The sequence below is a fragment of the Pseudophryne corroboree genome, chromosome 7, assembly GCF_028390025.1.
Source record: "Pseudophryne corroboree isolate aPseCor3 chromosome 7, aPseCor3.hap2, whole genome shotgun sequence".
Lineage (NCBI taxonomy): Eukaryota > Metazoa > Chordata > Amphibia > Anura > Myobatrachidae > Pseudophryne > Pseudophryne corroboree.
In genome coordinates this window covers 403,096,166-403,116,259 of record NC_086450.1, presented here as the reverse complement: position 1 = coordinate 403,116,259, position 20,094 = coordinate 403,096,166, and the positions used below count along the sequence as shown (strand labels likewise).

The 20,094-nt window shown below is 48.0% G+C and overlaps 1 protein-coding gene across 3 annotated transcripts in view; it reads right to left on the bottom strand.

The window, feature by feature from the left end:
* Positions 1–20,094, bottom strand: part of COG7 (component of oligomeric golgi complex 7) — a 151,381-nt gene that overhangs the window by 73,959 nt on the left and 57,328 nt on the right. For all 3 annotated transcript variants that reach the window (XM_063934649.1, XM_063934650.1, XM_063934648.1), the window contains exons 6-7: positions 15,567–15,649; positions 3,624–3,746 (exon numbers count right to left, since the gene is read on the bottom strand). In XM_063934649.1, the coding sequence (XP_063790719.1) occupies positions 3,624–3,746; positions 15,567–15,649 (206 nt within the window). The remainder of the gene's footprint in view (positions 1–3,623; positions 3,747–15,566; positions 15,650–20,094) is intronic.

The window sequence follows — 20,094 nt, the reverse complement described above, 5'->3', positions numbered from 1 at the left end:
TCCCTTACCTCTATGTCTGGGCAGATATGACTGGCCTTTTGCCTGCATGCCCTCATGGGAAAGGAAAGATTGAGGCTGAAAAGACGGTGTCTTTTTTAGCTGAGATGTAACTTGGGGTAAAAAAGGTTGGATTTCCCAGCTGTTGCTGTGGTCCCCAGGTCCGATGGACCGACCCCCAAATAACTCCTTCCCTTTATACAGCAATACTTCCATCTGCCGTATGGGATCTGTATCACCTGACCACTGTCGTGTCCCTGACATCTTCTGGGAGATATGGACAACGCACTTATCTTGATGCCAGAGAGCAAATATCCCTCTGTGCATCTCACATACATATATATAGAATGCATCCTATTAAATGCTCTACATGAATAAAATATTTTCAGTCAGGGAATCCGACCAAGCCAACCCAGCACTGCATCTCCAGGCTGATGGCGATCGCTGGTCGCAGTATAACCACCGTATGTGTGTATATACTTTTTAGGATATTTTTCCAGCTTCCTATCAGCTGGCTCCTTGAGGGCGGCCGTATCTGGAGACGGTAACGCCACTTGATAAGCGTGTGAGCGCCTTATCACCCTAAGGGGTGTTTCCCAACGTACCCTAATTTCTGGCGGGAAAGGGTATAACGCCAATATTTGCTATCGGGGTAACCCTACGTATCATCACACACTTCATTTTATTTTATCTGATTCAGGAAAAACTACAGGTAGTTTTTTCACTCCCACATAATACCCTTTCTTGTGGTACTTGTAGTATCAGAAACACGTAACACCTCCTTCATTGCCCTTAACGTGTGGCCCTAATGAGAAATACGTTTGTTTATTCACCGTCGACACTGTATTCAGTGTCCGTGTCTGTGTCTGTGTCGACCGACTGAGGTAAATGGGCGTTTTTAAAACCCCTGACGGTGTTTCTGAGACGCCTGGACCGGTCCTAATAGATTGTCGGCCGTCTCATGTCGTCAACCGACCTTGCAGCGTGTTGACATTCTCACGTAATTCTCTAAATAAGCCATCCATTCCGGTGTCGACTCCCTAGAGAGTGACATCACCATTACAGGCAATTTCTCCGCCTCCTCACCAACATCGTCCTCATACATGTCGACACACACGTACCGACACACAGCACACACACCGGGAATGCTCTGACAGAGGACAGGACCCACTAGCCCTTTGGGGAGACAGAGGGAGAGTCTGCCAGCACACACCAAAAACGCTATAATTATATAGGGACAACCTTATATAAGTGTTTCTCCCTTATAGCATCTTTTATATATATACAATATCGCCAAAATCAGTGCCCCCCCTCTCTGTTTTAACCCTGTTTCTGTAGTGCAGTGCAGGGGAGAGCCTGGGAGCCTTCTCTCCAGCTTTTCTGTGAGAGAAAATGGCGCTGTGTGCTGAGGAGATAGGCCCCGCCCCTTTTTCGGCGGGCTCGTCTCCCGCTATTTTTGAAGTTAGGCAGGGGTTAAATATCTCCATATAGCCTCTGTGGGCTATATGTGAGGTATTTTTTGCCTCTAATAAGGTTTTTATTTGCCTCTCAGAGCGCCCCCCCCAGCGCTCTGCACCCTCAGTGACTGTTGTGTGAAGTGTGCTGAGAGGAAAATGGCGCACAGCTGCAGTGCTGTGCGCTACCTTTATGAAGACTCAGGAGTCTTCAGCCGCCGATTTTGGACCTCTTCTCTCTTCAGCGTCTGCAAGGGGGCCGGCGGCGCGGCTCCGGTGACCATCCAGGCTGTACCTGTGATCGTCCCTCTGGAGCTAGTGTCCAGTAGCCAAGCAGCAAATCCATTCTGCACGCAGGTGAGTTCACTACTTCTCCCCTAAGTCCCTCGTTGCAGTGATCCTGTTGCCAGCAGGACTCACTGTAAAGTAAAAAACCTAAGCTAAACTTTCTCTAAGCAGCTCTTTAGGAGAGCCACCTAGATTGCACCCTTCTCGTTCGGGCACAAAATCTAACTGGAGTCTGGAGGAGGGTCATAGGGGGAGGAGCCAGTGCACACCACCTGATCTGGTAAAAGCTTTACTTTTTTGTGCCCTGTCTCCTGCGGAGCCGCTATTCCCCATGGTCCTTTCAGGAACCCCAGCATCCACTTAGGACGATAGAGAAATAGATGTTCTGGACCCAATTCAATCATAAAAAAATCTGTACATTTCTGAGTGTTTTTTGGAAAAAATATTAGCCAGCAAGTGCATAATGAAGGTGGCTACGCAGAGAAACTAGGTTCTTTGTATTTTACTTAAACTTAAGCCCTATTTACAAATACAATGTGTCTGGTTTGCAGTAGGCTCCTTTCTAGCTGGATCGGTGATGGTGCTGCTCAGGGGCAGATTTAGATTTTAATTGGGGGGGGGGGGGGGGGGGGGGGGGGCTTTAAAGATTTACACGGACTCCTCCTATTTCTGGTCCCGACTCCTTCCCTCTACAGGTGTTTGTTATGTAATTTGTTAATCACATTGACTATTCCAATATTTCTATGCCTTACGGTGGGATGTACTAAGGGCAAAAATGCGTGTATAGGCTGCATTTCCATATGCACCATGCATCAGAATGCAATACATTCCGGAGCTTGGACCCGTAGGGTAATGTCATCTTTAGACGGCATTGCCTAATATAAGCCTATGGGCTTCTTATTGCATTTGCATCTGAGAGGGATGGATCTTTCCCAGTGTTCCCTGCGATGCCCGTGTCAGTCTGAGCAAGCGCAATAGGACTCTTGGGTCATGAACCCAGAAGTCCTGTGATCGCTCTTAGGATAGGATGCGATTCTGATTGCATTTCTAGGTACCCCCGATAAGTGGTGGAAAGTATTGCATCACGGATGTATTATGTGCATTCCACCCCTTCTCGGATGCATCCGAGCATTTTTTAATGCCTTATGCGTGATTAGTTATGCACGTGACAGCTCTGACGATAAGAGTAGTCCCATGCCAAGTTATTATTAGCAGGTTAATGTCGTCTAGTGTATTCCAAGAAAAGGAGGATTCCTATTTGAGATTTCTGTGGAAAGAAGGCTTCTGTAGGCAACGCTATGTGCATATGGGAAGTGCTGTCAAAACTCCAAAAACTGCATTTTAGCATTATTACATCCCGTCCTATATGTGTGTGTTCAATGTACCATGCAAAGTGTGCTAAATGCATTTATGCAAACTCACAGGCTACACGCAGAGATATGATGAGACCAGAGCTGCCTGGCACGCTGCAGGGAACCCAGTCCTTGACATTTCCCCTCCAGAAACATGCAGACAGTTCCCCCTGCACAATTCCTGGGGCACACAGCACCAGACCCTACTTAAAGTAAGCACTGGAAGTCACCCATGGCCACTGCCTGTGCTCAGATCTGCAGCCACTTACCTGGGTAAGGCAGGGCAGGGAGAACATTATGACTGGTGTACAGGCTAAAGAGGATGTAGTTTGACCAGGGAGAGACTGAGAGGGAACAGGATCAGTCCTGCTGCTGCCATTACATGTTCAACTATGCGAACTGCAGCTCTATGAGCTGAACTTTCAGCAGCCCCCTGCTGGATCCGCTACTGGTGCTGCTATCATCCTGGTTCTATGGCATAAATGCTAGCGCACGGGCGTGTGGATGCTTGCAATAAGGTCTAACACTGTACCTGGGAGACCCACTGCAGCTGTGTGTGCCACGCGCTCAGTAAGGTGTCATAGAACTCCGTCAGCTGCCGGTCAAGGGACATCTCGCTCTGGCAAAGCTCCTGCCACACGGACACCAGCTGCACCTAATGGTAACGGCAGAAATTACAAAGTTATGAAGAAAGATTTATAATGGAGCTATTACACCCTAGGGACATGTTCCCCCAACAACAACCCCCTCACTTCACCCAAATGTAGAAATACTGAGGTCCCAAGGCCAAGCAGGATGTCACAGATTGAGAGTTATATAGTGGAAAGAGCAGGGCTCCCAGCAGTACAGAGTAAATCAGGAGAGGAGTGATACGTTAGTGAGAATCAGGCTGCATATGACAGGGGGTTAATGATAGGATGTGATGAGGGGAATGGAGGCAGCAGGAAGTCACACACTGAGAGTTATACAGTGACAAATATACGCTGAGTACCCCTTATCCAAAATCTCACATTTTTGGGTCCCCTACTGTATAATAACACATTTCTCTAACGTCCTTGAGGATGCTGGGACTCCGTAAGGACCATGGGGATAGACTGGCTCCGCAGGAGATAGGGCACTTTAAGAAAGCTTTGGACTCTGGGTGTGCACTGGCTTCTCCCTCTATGCCCCTCCTCCAGACCTCAGTTTTACACTGTGCCCAGAGCAGGATGGGTGCACTGCAGAGAGCTCTCTTGAGTTCTCTGCCTAGAAGCATTTTTGTTTGGATTTTTTTCTACTTTTTTACAGGGAGCACTGCTGGCAACAGGCTCCCTGCATCGAGGGACTGAGGAGAGAGGGGCAGACCTTCTTGTCGAAGATAGGCTCTGTTTCCTCGGCTACTGGACACCATTAGCTCCAGAGGGGGTGAACACAGATTCTTACTGGGCGTCCACCCCCAGAGCCGCGCCGCCGTTCTCCTCACAGAGCCAGAAGAACAGAAGTCAGAAGACGTCAGGAGCCTTCAGCTTCACTGAGGTAACGCACAGCACTGCAGCTGTGCGTCATTGCTCCCAACACCTCACATACTCCGGTCACTGTAAAGGTGCAGGGCGCAGCGCCCTGGGCAGCAATATAACACCTCTATTATGGCAAAAGACAATATACATGTACAGGTGGGCACTGTACATGTATATAAAAGAGCCCCCGCCATATTTTAGTAAGTTTGAGCGGGACAGAAGCCCGCCGCCGAGGGGGCGGGGCTTCTCCCTCAGCACTCACCAGCGCCATTTTCTCTCCACAGCACCGCTGAGAGGAAGCTCCCCGGACTCTCCCCTGCTTACACACGGTAAAGGGGTGTTTAAAAGAGAGGGGGGGGGGGCACATAGTTGGCGGATCACATATTATACAGCGCGGCTGGGGGGAAAACATTTTGTGTTGGTCTCCAGGGTCATTGCGCTGGGGTGTGTGCTGGCATACTCTCTCTCTGTCTCTCCAAAGGGCCTTGAAGGGGATACTGTCTTCAGAAAAGAGGTTCCCTGTGTGTGTGAAGTGTGTCGGTAAGCGTGTGTCGACATGTTTGACGAGGAAGGCTCGCTTAATGTGGAGGGGGAGTGCTTGAATGCCATGTCGCCGTCGGCAACACCGACACCAGAATGGGTGGATATGGTGAATGTCTTGAATGCAAATGGCAATCTATTGCATAAAAGGTTAGACAAGGCTGAAGTTAGGGATCAGTCAGGTAGCCAGTCCATGCCTGTCCCTGTGGCGCCAGGGCCTTCGGGGTCTCAGAAGCGCACCATATCCCAGATCGATGACACAGATACCGACACAGATACTGACTCTAGTATCGACTATGAAGATGCAAAATTACAGCAGAGGGTGGCAAAAGGTATTCGGTACATGATTATTGCCATCAAAGAGGTTTTGCATATTACTGAGGAACCCCCTGTCCCTGACACGAGGGTACACATGTATATAGGGAAAAAGCCTGAAGTCACCTTTCTGTCCTCATTTGAACTGAGTGAATTGTGCGAAAAGGCTTGGGAATCTCCGGATAGGAGACCACAAGTTCCCAAAAGGATTCTTATGGCGTATCCTTTTCCACAAACGGATAGGATACGATGGGAATCTTCGCCTAAAGTAGACAAGGCGCTGACACGCTTGTCCAAAAAGGTGGCACTGCCTTCTCAGGATACGGCTTCCCTCACGGATCCTACTGATCGCAGGCAGGAAATTACCATGAAGCACATTTACACTCATTCAGGTACTATTGTAAGACCGGCTATGGCGTCGGCCTGGGTTTGTAGTGCGGTTGTGGCATGGGCAGATTCCTTATCTACGGAGATTGACACCTTAGATAGGGATGCCATTCAAATGACCATAGAGCATATCAGAGATGCTGCCTTGTATATGAGAGATGCTCAGAGAGACATTTGTTTATTAAGCTCCAGAATAAATGCTATGTCTATTTCTGCTAGGCGGCTCTTGTGGACCCGACAGTGGACGGGAGACGCCGATTCAAAGCGGCATATGGAGTCCTTGCCTTACAAAAAGGAGGAGTTGTTTGGAGACGGCCTCTCGGACCTTGTCTCTACTGCTACGGCTGGTAAGTCGAATTTCTTACCTTATGTCCCCCCGCAGCATACAAAAAAAGCACCTCATTATCAAATGCAGTCCTTTCGTTCCAATAAAAACAAAAAGGTACGGGGATCGTCCTTTGTTGCCAGAGGGAAAGGCAGGGGAAAGAAGCTGCACACAGCTAGCTCCCAAGAGCAGAAGTCCTCCCCTGCGAAGTACACCGCATGACGCTGGGGCTTCCCGGGGGGAGGCAGATCTAGTGGGGGCTCGTCTTCGGTTTTTCAGCCACGTCTGGGTTCACTCGCAGGTGGATCCCTGGGCATTGGAGATTGTTTCTCAAGGATACAGGCTGGAATTCGAAGACTTGCCTCCTCGCCGGTTTTTCAAGTCGGCTCTGCCGGCTTCCCCGTCAGAGAGGGAGCTAGTGTTGGCAGCAATCCAAAAATTGTATATTCAACAGGTGATTGTCACAGTTCCTCATCTCCAGCAAGGAGAGGGATATTACTCAACCCTGTTTGTGGTCCCGAAACCGGACGGTTCGGTCAGACCCATATTTAACCTAAAATCCCTGAACCTGTACTTGAAGAGGTTCAAGTTCAAAATGGAATCACTCAGGGCGGTCATCGCCAGCCTGGAGGGGAGGGATTGGATGGTGTCCCTGGACATAAAAAATGCTTACCTTCATGTTCCGGTATTCCCCCCTCATCAGGCGTTCCTGAGATTTACAGTGCAGGACTGTCACTACCAATTTCAGACGTTGCCGTTTGGGCTTTCCACGGCCCCGAGAATTTTCACCAAGGTAATGGGGGAAATGATGGTGCTCCTGCGCAGGCAGGGGGTCACAATTATCCCATACTTGGACGATCTCCTCATAAAAGCGAGATCTCGGGAGAAGTTGCTGGACAGCGTGTCTCTGTCCATGAAGACGTTGCAGTTACACGGCTGGATTCTCAATATACCGAAGTCCCAGCTAGTCCCTACAACGCGTCTAACTTTTTTGGGCCTGATTCTAGACACAGACCAGAAAAAGGTTTTTCTTCCGGTCCAAAAGGTTCAGGAGCTCATAGCCCTGGTCAGGAACCTATTAAAACCAAAACAGGTTTCAGTGCATCATTGCACGCGGGTCCTGGGGAAGATGGTGGCTTCATATGAGGCCATCCCTTTCGGCAGGTTCCATGCAAGGACTTTTCAATGGGACCTCTTGGACAAGTGGTCCGGGTCCCATTTACAAATGCATCGAAGGATCACCCTGTCTCCCAGGACCAGGGTATCTCTCCTGTGGTGGCTGCACATTGCTCACCTACTAGAGCAGGCATTCCCAACCACGGTCCTCAAGGCACACCAACAGTGCAGGTTTTAGTGATATCCAGGCTGCAGCACAGATGGTTAAATAAAAATAACTGAGCTACTAATTAAGTCACCTGTGCTGAAGCCTGGATATCACTAAAACCTGCACTGTTAGTGTGCCTTGAGGACCGTGGTTGGGAATGCCTGTACTAGAGGGTCGCAGGTTCGGCATTCAGGACTGGGTCCTGGTGACCACGGACGCAAGCCTCCGAGGCTGGGGAGCAGTCACACTGGGAAGAAATTTCCAAGGTCTCTGATCAAATGTAGAGACTAGTCTCCACATCAACGTCCTGGAGTTGAGGGCCATATACAACGCCCTGCGTCAAGCGGAGGAATTGCTTCGGGAAAAACCGGTTCTGATTCAGTCAGACAATGTCACGGCAGTGGCTCATATAAACCGCCAAGGCGGAACGAGGAGCAGAGTGGCCATGGCAGAAGCGACCAGGATTCTACGCTGGGCGGAAGGCCATGTAAGCGCGCTATCAGCAGTATTCATCCCGGGGGTGGACAACTGGGAGGCGGACTTCTTCAGCAGGCACGACCTGCATCCGGGAGACTGGGGACTTCATCAAGAAGTCTTCGCACAGATCACGGGTCGGTGGGGACTGCCTCAAATAGACATGATGGCATCCCGTCTCAACAAAAAGCTAAAGCGGTATTGCGCCAGGTCAAGGGACCCTCAGGCGGTAGCGGTAGACGCTCTGGTGACACCTTGGGTGTTCAGATCGGTCTATGTGTTTCCTCCTCTTCCTCTCATACCCAAAGTGTTGAGAATAATAAGAATAAGCAGGGTCAAAACAATCCTCATTGTTCCAGATTGGCCACGGAGGACTTGGTATCTGGAGCTGCAAGAGTTGCTCACAGAAGATCCGTGGCCTCTTCCTCTAAGGCAGGACCTGCTGCGGCAGGGGCCCTGTCTGTTCCAAGACTTACCGCGGCTGCGTTTGACGGCATGGCGGTTGAACGCCGGATCCTAGCGGAAAAAGGGATTCCTCCGGAGGTCATTCCTACCCTGATCAAGGCTAGGAAAGACGCAACGTTAAAACATTACCACCGTATATGGCCAAAATATGTTTCTTGGTGTGAGGCCAGAGCTGCTCCTACGGAGGAGTTCCATTTGGGCGGTCTACTTCACTTCCTACAAACAGGAGTGACTTTGGGCCTAAAATTAGGATCCATAAAGGTCCAAATTTTGGCCTTATCCATTTCTTTCAAAGAGAATTAGCCTCTCTTCCTGAAGTACAGACTTTTGTGAAGGGTGTGCTGCATATTCAGCCTCCCTTTGTGCCTCCGGTGGCGCCTTGGGATCTTAACGTGGTGTTACGTTTCCTCAAGTCACCTTGGTTTGAACCACTCAAAACTGTGGAGTTGAAATACCTCACGTGGAAAGTGGACATGTTGTTGGCATTGGCTTCGGCAAGACGTGTTTCAGAATTGGTGGCTTTATCACATAAAAGCCCATACTTGGTTTTTCACGTGGACAGGGCAGAGTTGAGGACTCGTCCTCACTTTCTGCCAAAAGTGGTCTCATCTTTTCATGTGAACCAACCTATTGTCGTGCCTGTGGCTACACGGGACTTGGAGGATTCCGAGTCCCTGGATGTGGTCAGGGCTTTGAAGATTTATCTGACCAGAACGGCTAGAATCAGGAAGACTGAAGCTCTGTTTGTTCTGTCTGCGGCCAACAAGGTTGGCGCTCCTGCTTCAAAGCAGACTATTGCTCGCTGGATCTGTAATACGATTCAGCAGGCGCATTCTACGGCAGGTTTGCCATTGCCTAAATCGGTTAAGGCCCATTCCACTAGGAAAGTGGGCTCCTCTTGGGTGGCTGCCCGATGGGTCTCGGCATTGCAATTGTGCCGAGCTGCTACTTGGTCGGGTTCAAACACCTTTGAAAAGTTCTACAAGTTTGATACCCTGGCTGAGGAGGACCTCATGTTTGCTCAATCGGTACTGCAGAGTCATCCGCACTCTCCCGCCCGTTTGGGAGCTTTGGTATAATCCCCATGGTCCTTACGGAGTCCCAGCATCCTCAAGGACGTTAGAGAAAATAAGATTTTACTTACCGGTAAATCTACTTCTCGTAGTCCGTAGAGGATGCTGGGCGCCCGTCCCAAGTGCGGACTTCTTCTGCAAGACTTGTATATAGTTGTTGCTTACATAAGGGTTACGTTATAGTTTATCGGTTTAACCGAGGCTATGTTGTTGTTCATACTGTTGACTGGGTAGTGTATCACAAGTTATACGGTGTGATTGGTGTGGCTGGTATGGATCTCGCCCTTAGATGTCCATCTCCTCTGGGCACAGTTTCCCTAACTGAGGTCTGGAGGAGGGGCATAGAGGGAGGAGCCAGTGCACACCCAGAGTCCAAAGCTTTCTTAAAGTGCCCTATCTCCTGCGGAGCCCGTCTATCCCCATGGTCCTTACGGAGTCCCAGCATCCTCTACGGACTACGAGAAATAGATTTACCGGTAAGTAAAATCTTATTTTTATTTATTAAAAAAATAATATCTGTCTATCTATCTATCTACCTCAGAGGGGACCCAAAAATGAGCGATTTTGAGTTTTGGAGAAGGGCTACTCAACATCACAGAGTATTTCAGGAAAACGGTGATGAATTACTGAGGGCAGGGTTGCAGATGACAGGGGCAGTGACATGACTTGAGGGGGGAAATTGAGGCAGCAGGAAGCCACAGAATGAGTTATATATAAAGTAGTGGAAGAGTAGGGTCACCCAGTAGCACAGAGTATATCAGGAGATGATTCATGTGTCAATGAGGACAGGGCTGCATGTGACAGAGGCAGTGGCATGATTTGAGGAGGGGAATGGAGACAGCAGACAGAGAGTTATATAGTTGAAGGCTTAGGGTCCCCCAGCAGCACAGGAGATGAGCAATGTGTCAGTAAGGGCAGGGAGACAGGAATACATGTGACAGAGGCAGTGTCATGATGATAGGATGATTGTGATATCAATCATAGTAACAAACAAAGCAGAAATAGGGCCTAATTCAGTTAGGATAGCAAATTCTGCTAATTAGCAGAATTTGATATCCTTTGGATCGCATGATGGGGGCCGCCCATCGCAGGGCAAGGCGGCCTCCCCCCCTTCAACAAACAGAAATTGCGATCGCATCGCAATTTTTGCTTGTTAGCAGAAATAGAGGAAGCCTCCTGCAGGCGCAGGTTAGCTACGCCAACAGGAGACCCGCGGCCATCTTCACGATCACGGCGGCCGCGTGTGACGTCACGCAGCCGCTGTGATCACCCCCCCGACACACCCCTTTTAGCGCCCCGTTCATCCGGCTCCGCCCCCGCAATGCTCCGTCTCCTCCCTGGAAACGGAGCGTTGCCGTCCCCCCCTGATTGACAGGGAGTGGCGATTGCATTTTCTGCACCCCCCTTCCCGCCCGCATCTTTTCTCAAAAATTGCGGTTGGATCGCACACTACGATCCAACCTGAGTTAGGCCCATAATACAAATTGCTCAACTCAATTCATTTACATTATCACTTGTGACAGGATTCCTCATGAAACATATACAGCACACATTTGGCTGTGTCTGGCAACACGTTTTATTACAGCAGGTGAATATTCAACTTAACACACACTATTATTATTTTTTTGGGTGGGGGCGGGACGGGGAAATTTCAGAAAGAAGTATTTCCCTATAATGGCCTATGCATGTTAGGTGGATACACACTATGGGAGTCATTCCGAGTTGATCGCTAGCTGCCGTTGTTCGCTGCGCAGAAATCAGTGTAAAAAACGGCTAATCTGCGCATGCGTAGATACCGCAATGTGAGCGTGCGTCATACGGGTACAAAGTCCATTGTGGTTTTGCACTGGTTCTAGCGACGATTTCAAATGCACAGCCGATCGCAAGCAGATTGACATGAAGTGGGCGTTTCTGGGTGACAACTGACCGTTTTCAGGGAGTGTTTGGTAAAACGCAGGCGTGGCTGAGCGGGTGTGTGATGTCAAAAGCCGTCCCTCCGTCGTTAGAATCAACGCACACGAAGAGTAAGTTCAGGGCTGGTCTTGTTTTGCACAAAAAGTTTTTGCAGGTGCTCTGCTGCACAAGCGTTCGCACTTCTGCAAAGCGAAAATACACTCCCCGGTGGGCGGCGACAATGCGTTTGCACGGCTGCTAAAAGTAGCTAGCGAGCGATCAACTCGGAATGACCCCCAGTATGCAGACTGGCCACTATTCAAGAATCATATATAAAAGGCAGATGCCACAACCAAAACCACAACCAATCAATGTTTTTGGATGCTTTTGAATGGCAATTTGAATCAATGTACATTATTCTAGTTTTATAATAAAACATGATTTCTTTTAAAAGCAATAAATCAAATTATAATTAATTCAGTTTAAGTGGCATAAAAAAGCGGAACATATTCCTCCAGTTCATCACATGTGTTGGCTGTAAACCAGAGCTTCACAGGCAAGGGAACACAATTCTGAAAACCAGGAGATTTGAGACTTTGTAGTTACATTTTAAAACACAGCAGAACCTGACCAGCTCCCATAATGCAGACTGTTACCTCTCAGCAGGTGTCTGCGAGGCTATACTATTACCTATAGTGATTTATATTGGAACGCCCTGAGGTCTTGGCTGCAGCAGCATTTTGTACTGTATTGGACAATATTCAAGTAGGATTGGTCATGTCCTTACCACACAGGGAAGGAAATGTGCCCAGTGATTTATATGGAATCTTGGCTTGTGAAGCATAGATAAGAGATGTCAGTGTTACAGGGAATGTAGGGAGCCTCTCATGTTCACCTTAGCAGTGAAGAGGTCACAGTTACAGCACGCACCTCTACAGCTGGCACTGAGGAGCGATGCGTCACTCAGCTCACTCCTCTATGGGACTGCAGGTACTGTACTGAGCAAGGACACAACACACCTACTAAAACTGGGACTAGTCAGACAACAGAACATTGCAAGTCATCGCTGATAAGGGTCACTCGCACCAGCCAGTTACCCCGCGCTGTAAAGGAGCTGACGATCATGCTTTGCTGGGTGGTGCTAGATTATGATGCAATGGTTAGTAATAGGTGACACAATGCTGTCTAACTTTTGTTGCTACAAAGCAATGCAGCCATGATTAAAGAATGGGCACAGTACTAACAAGTGGCTTTAATGACTTTAGTATAAAACTAGGGCACATCTATGTTTAAGAGATGATTATAAAAGTTTTGGTCAGGAACACAAAGCAACAGTGGCCTCAGTTCTATATAACGTGCCCCTGCCGTGTACACTCCCCATGCACAGCCATATTGCTGGATGACATGTATGACAGTATATTTATATTTGTTATGTAGCTGAAGCAAACCATAGTCCTCTGCTGTCATCTGTTTCAGACCCAAATATTCTGCAGTGTTCCTCAATAGGGGTAAGGCTGTGTACACACGGTGAGATCCTTGCTATGGCCGATTTTCACTTGCGATTTCCCCTGAACTCCCCGGAGCCCAGCACCACCGATTTTGACTAACTTTTCTTGAGATATGGACTATGTGTGCTTACCATTTTGGCTTATGTGAGATTTTGGCTTATGTGAGACTTTGGCTTATGTGAGATGTCATTGACATGTGAGATGAACTAGATAGTACACAGATCTAGCAAGGATTGACTTGCCTGCAAAGTCTATCTTTTCTTGCGATGCCGACCTGGCGGGACCGCACATCATGATCGAAACGGGATCGCAAGGTGACTTTCACCTTGCGATCTGCACTAACTTTTCTTGCGATTTTGACTATATAGCCAAAATCGAAAGAAAGTATCTCACCATGTGTACACACCCTAAGACCAACAATTAAGCCTAACCATAACGAACGGTTTCAGTATGAAATAACGGCAGCCGAGAACCCGGGCGTCAGTATACCTACAGCCGGATCCCGGTCACCAGTATGCCGGCAGCAGGGTGAGTGCGGACTTGCTGTGCTCGCCATGCTGCAGGTTATATTCTCCCTCTATGGGTGTCGTGGACACCCACAGAGGGAGAAAAGCCTGTGGCGCCAGTATTCCGGTGCCGGCATTTCACTGCTACTCAGGAATCCGGCGTCAGCACTGTGACCTCCGGGGTCACGACTAGCGGTATTGTAACCGCTTTACTAATGAAGACTGCTGTATTGCTACTATATGAAACAGTAGTCAGACATACTGTGTAGGGTTAGTCAGACATATTGTATAGGGTTGGAGTGTCTCCAGAAATACAGCTGCTAGATTTAAAGCTGCAATATTTTAAATGGCAAAACAGGTTGGTTTTGCCTTTTAAACTATCGTTGCTTTAAATCTAATGGTTAAACTGCCGAAATTTCACAGCTGCCTGCAACTCACAGACTAGATTACATTTACTCCATATACTGTGATCTGCCAGACATCCAACATGCTAATACTGTACTATATGATGAAAATGAAGAGTTCCTGTCAATGGATACACAGTATCTAGATAGACAGCCTATAGGTCAACCCCATACGGTCGACATGCAATAGGTCAACGTGGTCAAAAGGTCGAAATGGTCTAAAGATTGGCAGGTGAAAGGTCAACTGTACAAAAGGTCAACATACAATGGTTGACAATTTTTTTTTTCAACTTTTGCTTCATTTACCATCCATGAGGACTATGACGTAAATTTACTAAAGCTTCTAAAACACAAAACATACGGTCTTAATATTTTCTAATCGACAATAGAAAAATGATAGACAGCATCCAATTGGTTGCTATGGGCAAGATCACCAATTCTCTGTTTTAAAAGCTTTAATAAATTTACCCCTATGATTTGGAATAGTAACCTTGCCCAGAGGGTGGAGAGTATCTATGTTTTCACTAATCGTGGCCCCACACTGTCAAATTAACAAAATTTGGACAATGAAAAAACCTTGTGTCAGCCTTTTCTTGTGTCGACCATTTTCATGTCGACCTTTACACTCTGTCGACCTTTGACACAGTCGACCTTTTCGACCCATTGACTATCTATTTTATGTAGATCTATTATACCACACCCAAAAATGAAAATATATAAATACTACTATGTAAAACATAGCAAAAAACAAAGCGGGCTGGCCCAGGAACAGGCGCAATGTGTGTAACTTGTGGAGCTGAGCCACAAATCAGATAGTCTGCGTACTGTAGTGTTGGTGCCTTAAAAAAGGTATAGCAAAGCCTATATAAAGTGGGAAGTGGTCAGGATGCCGGCGTTCAAAATCCCGACGCCAGAATCCTGACAAACTGGCAAAAATCCGACGCCGGAGCTCCGACAAGGAACGAAATGCAACGCCAGATCCCAACCGCCGACATCCTGATCATAAGTATACCAGGAAATTCTAGCTTTCATCCGCGGGTGAGGATAGTTTTAGTACGCGTGAAGAGGGTTAGGCTGCTGGGAGTGGGAGTTAGGCACCCCAGGGAAGAGTTAATGTTAGGCTGCGGGGAAGGGATGGTTACTTTTAGGCTGCAGGGAGGGGGGGGTTAGCATTAGGCACCACTGATGAGGGTTAGGGTAAGGCTGCGCGGGGAGGGTGGGGGGGTTAGGGTTAGGCTGCGCGGGGAGGGTGAGGGGTTAGGGTTAGGCTGCGGGGGGGGGTTAGGCTGCGGGAAGGGAAGGTTAGGGAGGTTGGGGGGGTTGGTTAAAATATTTACCCGACCCGTGTCTAGATTCTGTGCAATGGGATGCCGGTGTCTGTCATATGACAGCCCATCCACCGGGATTTAGTATGTATTCCTACGAAACAATGATCGACCATTAAACAGTAAGGTGAACATTGGTAAAAAGAAAACATCTAACATGGCGTGAAGGGGCAGGCACAATGACCAAGGGGGTCAGTAAAGGCTAGGAAATCATTTTAGATTTTTGCTGCAAATGATTTATGTGAAGAAATATAAGAGTGACACATGGAAGGCACCAACAGTGAGGAGGTTGGTTACCTGCCATAATGTGTATTATTGTAGTGGGTGACTCAATGATTCTGTATGATTACACATGTACAGTACGTAACACCGACACATGGCGAAGGAGAAATCCAGCCGTAGACGGAAGCAGAAAGTAAATCACCTGACCAGGTTTATACCTTGTGACATTTGTAATAGTACGCCAGCAACTGGGGCATCCTGTCAATCTCGCTGAAGACCTTCACAAACATTTTACCCTGGTCTGCGAAAACAAAAGAGGAGAAACAAGGGTACAGTCAATATCCACATATAGGAAGGCTGTCGCTTGCAGAGCAAGTCATTGTGAATAGGAAGTGAGTAACATCGACAGTAGGTGGGTGGAACACCGAAATAACAATGTATGGAGCCATTCTCACCTCACATACTGCCCGACTCTATTCCTTTTTACCTTAATGAGCCACCTGGACATGGTCTGTGATGGCAGGCGACCTTCTTGTTGGCCGACCATTGGTCTTTCTTTCTGGAGCTACAGATGTGTTCACATCCACCTATCCACAAATCACCCCAAATAGCTCCACTTAGGGCGCCAGCAACTTAAAGCTGGGAACACATTAGACTATGTGTACCCTAGCTGACTGCAATACCGACATAACGTCCATAATGTACACTACTGCGTGATACATCGTTCATGGCCACATTTAGAATGTATGCCGTCTTTGTCAGGATCGTCCTGTCGGGCGGCCGACCCACGAGATGCAGCAATCAGCCGTAAACACTCGATGATATGACCGATATATTGGACGATATACCCTCTAGTGTGTACCCGGTCTAGCCAAAACACTAATCCTAAATACCTATAAACAGATAAGAACAAAAAACTGAGGGAAAAAATAGCACAATGGAGCAAAAAATACACAATTTAGGGTAAAAAGGCAAAAGACAGGGCAGAAAAGAGTGAGACGCATAGTTATGCTTAATCTACAACATTACACCAATTCCTTTGCTACAAAAACAGTAATCCTACGTACCTTGGGCCTAATTCAGCATGGATCGTTAATCTGAGAAATTGCAGTTGTCTGCAAGAAAGGCGCCGCCCCGACAGGAAGAAAAAACGCCCCATACAAGTTTACGAATGCATCACAGATCGCTATTCATACGCAGATGCATATGCAATTTAGAAAACATCAAAGATTATTTGCCATCTGAGCAAATGTAAGTAGGTCTGAGGCTGCCACTAATCTGCGACCGAGATGGCCTGGAAGTGGTCTGCGCCAACATCAGAGAACCTCCCCCAAAACACGTGGGCACGCCTGCGTTTTTTCTGACACACCCAGAAAACGGCAGGTTTCCGCCCAGAAATGCTGACTTCCTGTCAGTTAAACAGCGGCTACATTGTGATTACGATCTGTACGCATTTTCTGTCGCTATTACCCATCACGCATGTAATTCTAAAATTATCCCTTAAGTATCAGTAAGAGGGTCATTAAACTGGAAAAGTAAGTTCCTGGAACGTTTTTCTCCTTTCTCTATCGTCCTAGTGGATGCTGGGGTTCCTGAAAGGACCATGGGGAATAGCGGCTCCGCAGGAGACAGGGCACAAAAAGTAAAGCTTTAGGATCAGGTGGTGTGCACTGGCTCCTCCCCCTATGACCCTCCTCCAAGCCTCAGTTAGATTTTTGTGCCCGGCCGAGAAGGGTGCAATCTAGGTGGCTCTCCTAAAGAGCTGCTTAGAAAAGTTTAGCTTAGGTTTTTTATTTTACAGTGAGTCCTGCTGGCAACAGGATCACTGCAACGAGGGACTTAGGGGAGAAGAAGTGAACTCACCTGCGTGCAGGATGGATTGGCTTCTTTGGCTACTGGACATTAGCTCCAGAGGGACGATCACAGGTACAGCCTGGATGGTCACCGGAGCCTCGCCGCCGGCCCCCTTGCAGATGCTGAAACAAGAAGAAGGTCCAGAATCGGCGGCATGAAGACTCCTCAGTCTTCTTAAGGTAGCGCACAGCACTGCAGCTGTGCGCCATTTCCTCTCAGCACACTTCACACGGCAGTCACTGAGGGTGCAGGGCGCTGGGAGGGGGGCGCCCTGGGAGGCAATGAAAACCTATTTTTGGCTAAAAATACCTCACATATAGCCTCCGGGGGCTATATGGATATATTTAACCCCTGCCAGAATCCGTTAAGAGCGGGAGACGAGGCCGCCGAAAAAGGGGCGGGGCCTATCTCCTCAGCACACAGCGCCATTTTCCCTCACAGAAAGGCTGGAGGGAAGGCTCCCAGGCTCTCCCCTGCACTGCACTACAGAAACAGGGTTAAAACAGAGAGGGGGGGCACTAATTTGGCGTTAGAAATATATAAAAAAGATGCTATAAGGGAAAACACTTATATAAGGTTGTCCCTATATAATTATAGCGTTTTTGGTGTGTGCTGGCAAACTCTCCCTCTGTCTCTCCAAAGGGCTAGTAGGTCCTGTCCTCTATCAGAGCATTCCCTGTGTGTGTGCTGTGTGTCGGTACGTGTGTGTCGACATGTATGAGGACGATGTTGGTGAGGAGGCGGAGCAATTGCCTGTAATGGTGATGTCACTCTCTAGGGAGTCGACACCGGAATGGATGGCTTATTTAGGGAATTACGTGATAATGTCAACACGCGGCAAGGTCGGTTGACGACATGAGACGGCCGACAAACAATTAGTACCGGTCCAGACGTCTCAAAAACACCGTCAGGGGTTTTAAAACGCCCGTTTACTTTAGTCGGTCGACACAGACACAGACAGGGACACTGAATCCAGTGTCGACGGTGAATAAACAAACGTATTCCTTATTAGGGCCACACGTTAAGGGCAATGAAGGAGGTGTTACATATTTCTGATACTACAAGTACCACAAAAGAGGGTATTATGTGGGATGTGAAAAAACTACCGTAGTTTTTCCTGAATCAGATAAATTAAATGAAGTGTGTGATGATGCGTGGGTTCCCCCCGATAGAAAATATGGGCGGTATACCCTTTCCCGCCAGAAGTTAGGGCGCGTTGGGAAACACCCCTTAGGGTGGATAAGGCGCTCACACGCTTATCAGAACAAGTGGCGGTACCGTCTATAGATAGGGCCGTCCTCAAGGAGCCAGCTGACAGGAGGCTGGAAAATATCATAAAAAGTATATACACACATACTGGTGTTATACTGCGACCAGCGATCGCCTCAGCCTGGATGTGCAGAGCTGGGGTGGCTTGGTCGGATTCCCTGACTAAAAATATTGATACCCTTGACAGGGACAGTATTTTATTGACTATAGAGCATTTAAAGGATGCATTTCTATATATGCGAGATGCACAGAGGGATATTTGCACTCTGGCATCAAGAGTAAGTGCGATGTCCATATCTGCCAGAAGATGTTTATGGACACGACAGTGGTCAGGTGATGCAGATTCCAAACGGCACAAAGGTGTATTGCCGTATAAAGGAAGAGGAGTTATTTGGGGTCGGTCCATCGGACCTGGTGGCCACGGCAACTGCTGGAAAATCCACAGTTTTTACCCTAAGTCACATCTCTGCAGAAAAAGACACCGTCTTTTCAGCTTCAGTCCTTTCGTCCCTATAAGAGTCATATCTGCCCAGGGATAGAGGAAAGGGAAGAAGACTGCAGCAGGCAGCCCATTCCCAGGAACAGAAGCGTTCCACCGCTTCTGACAAGCTCTCAGCATGACGCTGAGACCGTACAGGACCCCTGGATCCTACAAGTAGTATCCCAGGGGTACAGATTGGAATGTCGAGACGTTTCCCCTGCGCAGGCTCCTGAAGTCTGCTTTACCAAGGTCTCCCTCCGACAAGGAGGCAGTATGGGAAACAAAATTCACGAGCTGTATTCCCAGCAGGTGATAATTAAATTACCCCTCCTACAACAAGAAAAGGGGTATTATTCCACACTATATTGTGGTACTGAAGCCAGAAGGCTAGGTGAGACCTATTCTAAATCTAAAAAAATTTGAACACTTACAAAGGTTCAAATCAAGATGGAGTCACTCAGAGCAGTGATAACGAACCGGGAAGAAGGGGACTATATGGTGTCCCGAGACATCAGGGATGCTTACCTCCATGTCCCAAATTTGCCCTTATCACTAAGGGTACCTCAGGTTCGTGGTACAGAACTGTCACTATCAGTTTCAGACGCTGCCGTTTGGATTGTCCACGGCACCCCGGGTCTTTACCAAGGTAATGGCCGAAATGATGGTTCTTCTTCGAAGAAAAGGCGTCTTAATTATCCCTTACTTGGACGATCTCCTGATAAGGGCAAAGTCCAGGGAACAGTTGGAGGTCGGAGTAGCACTATCTCGGATACTGTTACAACAGCAGGGGTGGATTCTAAATATTCCAAAATCGCAGCTGATCCCGACAACAAGTCTCCTGTGCTTAGGGATGATTCTGGACACAGTCCAAAAAAAGGTGTTTCTCCCGGAAGAGAAAGCCAGGGAGTTATCCGAGCTAGTCAGGAACCTCCTAAAATCAGTGCATCATTGCACAAGGGCCATGGTAAAAAAATGGTGACTTCCTTCGAAGCAATTCCAGTCGGCAGATTTCATGCAAGAACTTTTCAGTGGGATCTGCTGGACAAATGGTCCGGATCGCATCTTCAGATGCATCAGCGGATAACCCTATATCCAAGGACAAGGGTGTCTCTCCTGTGGTGGTTACAGAGTGCTCATCTTCT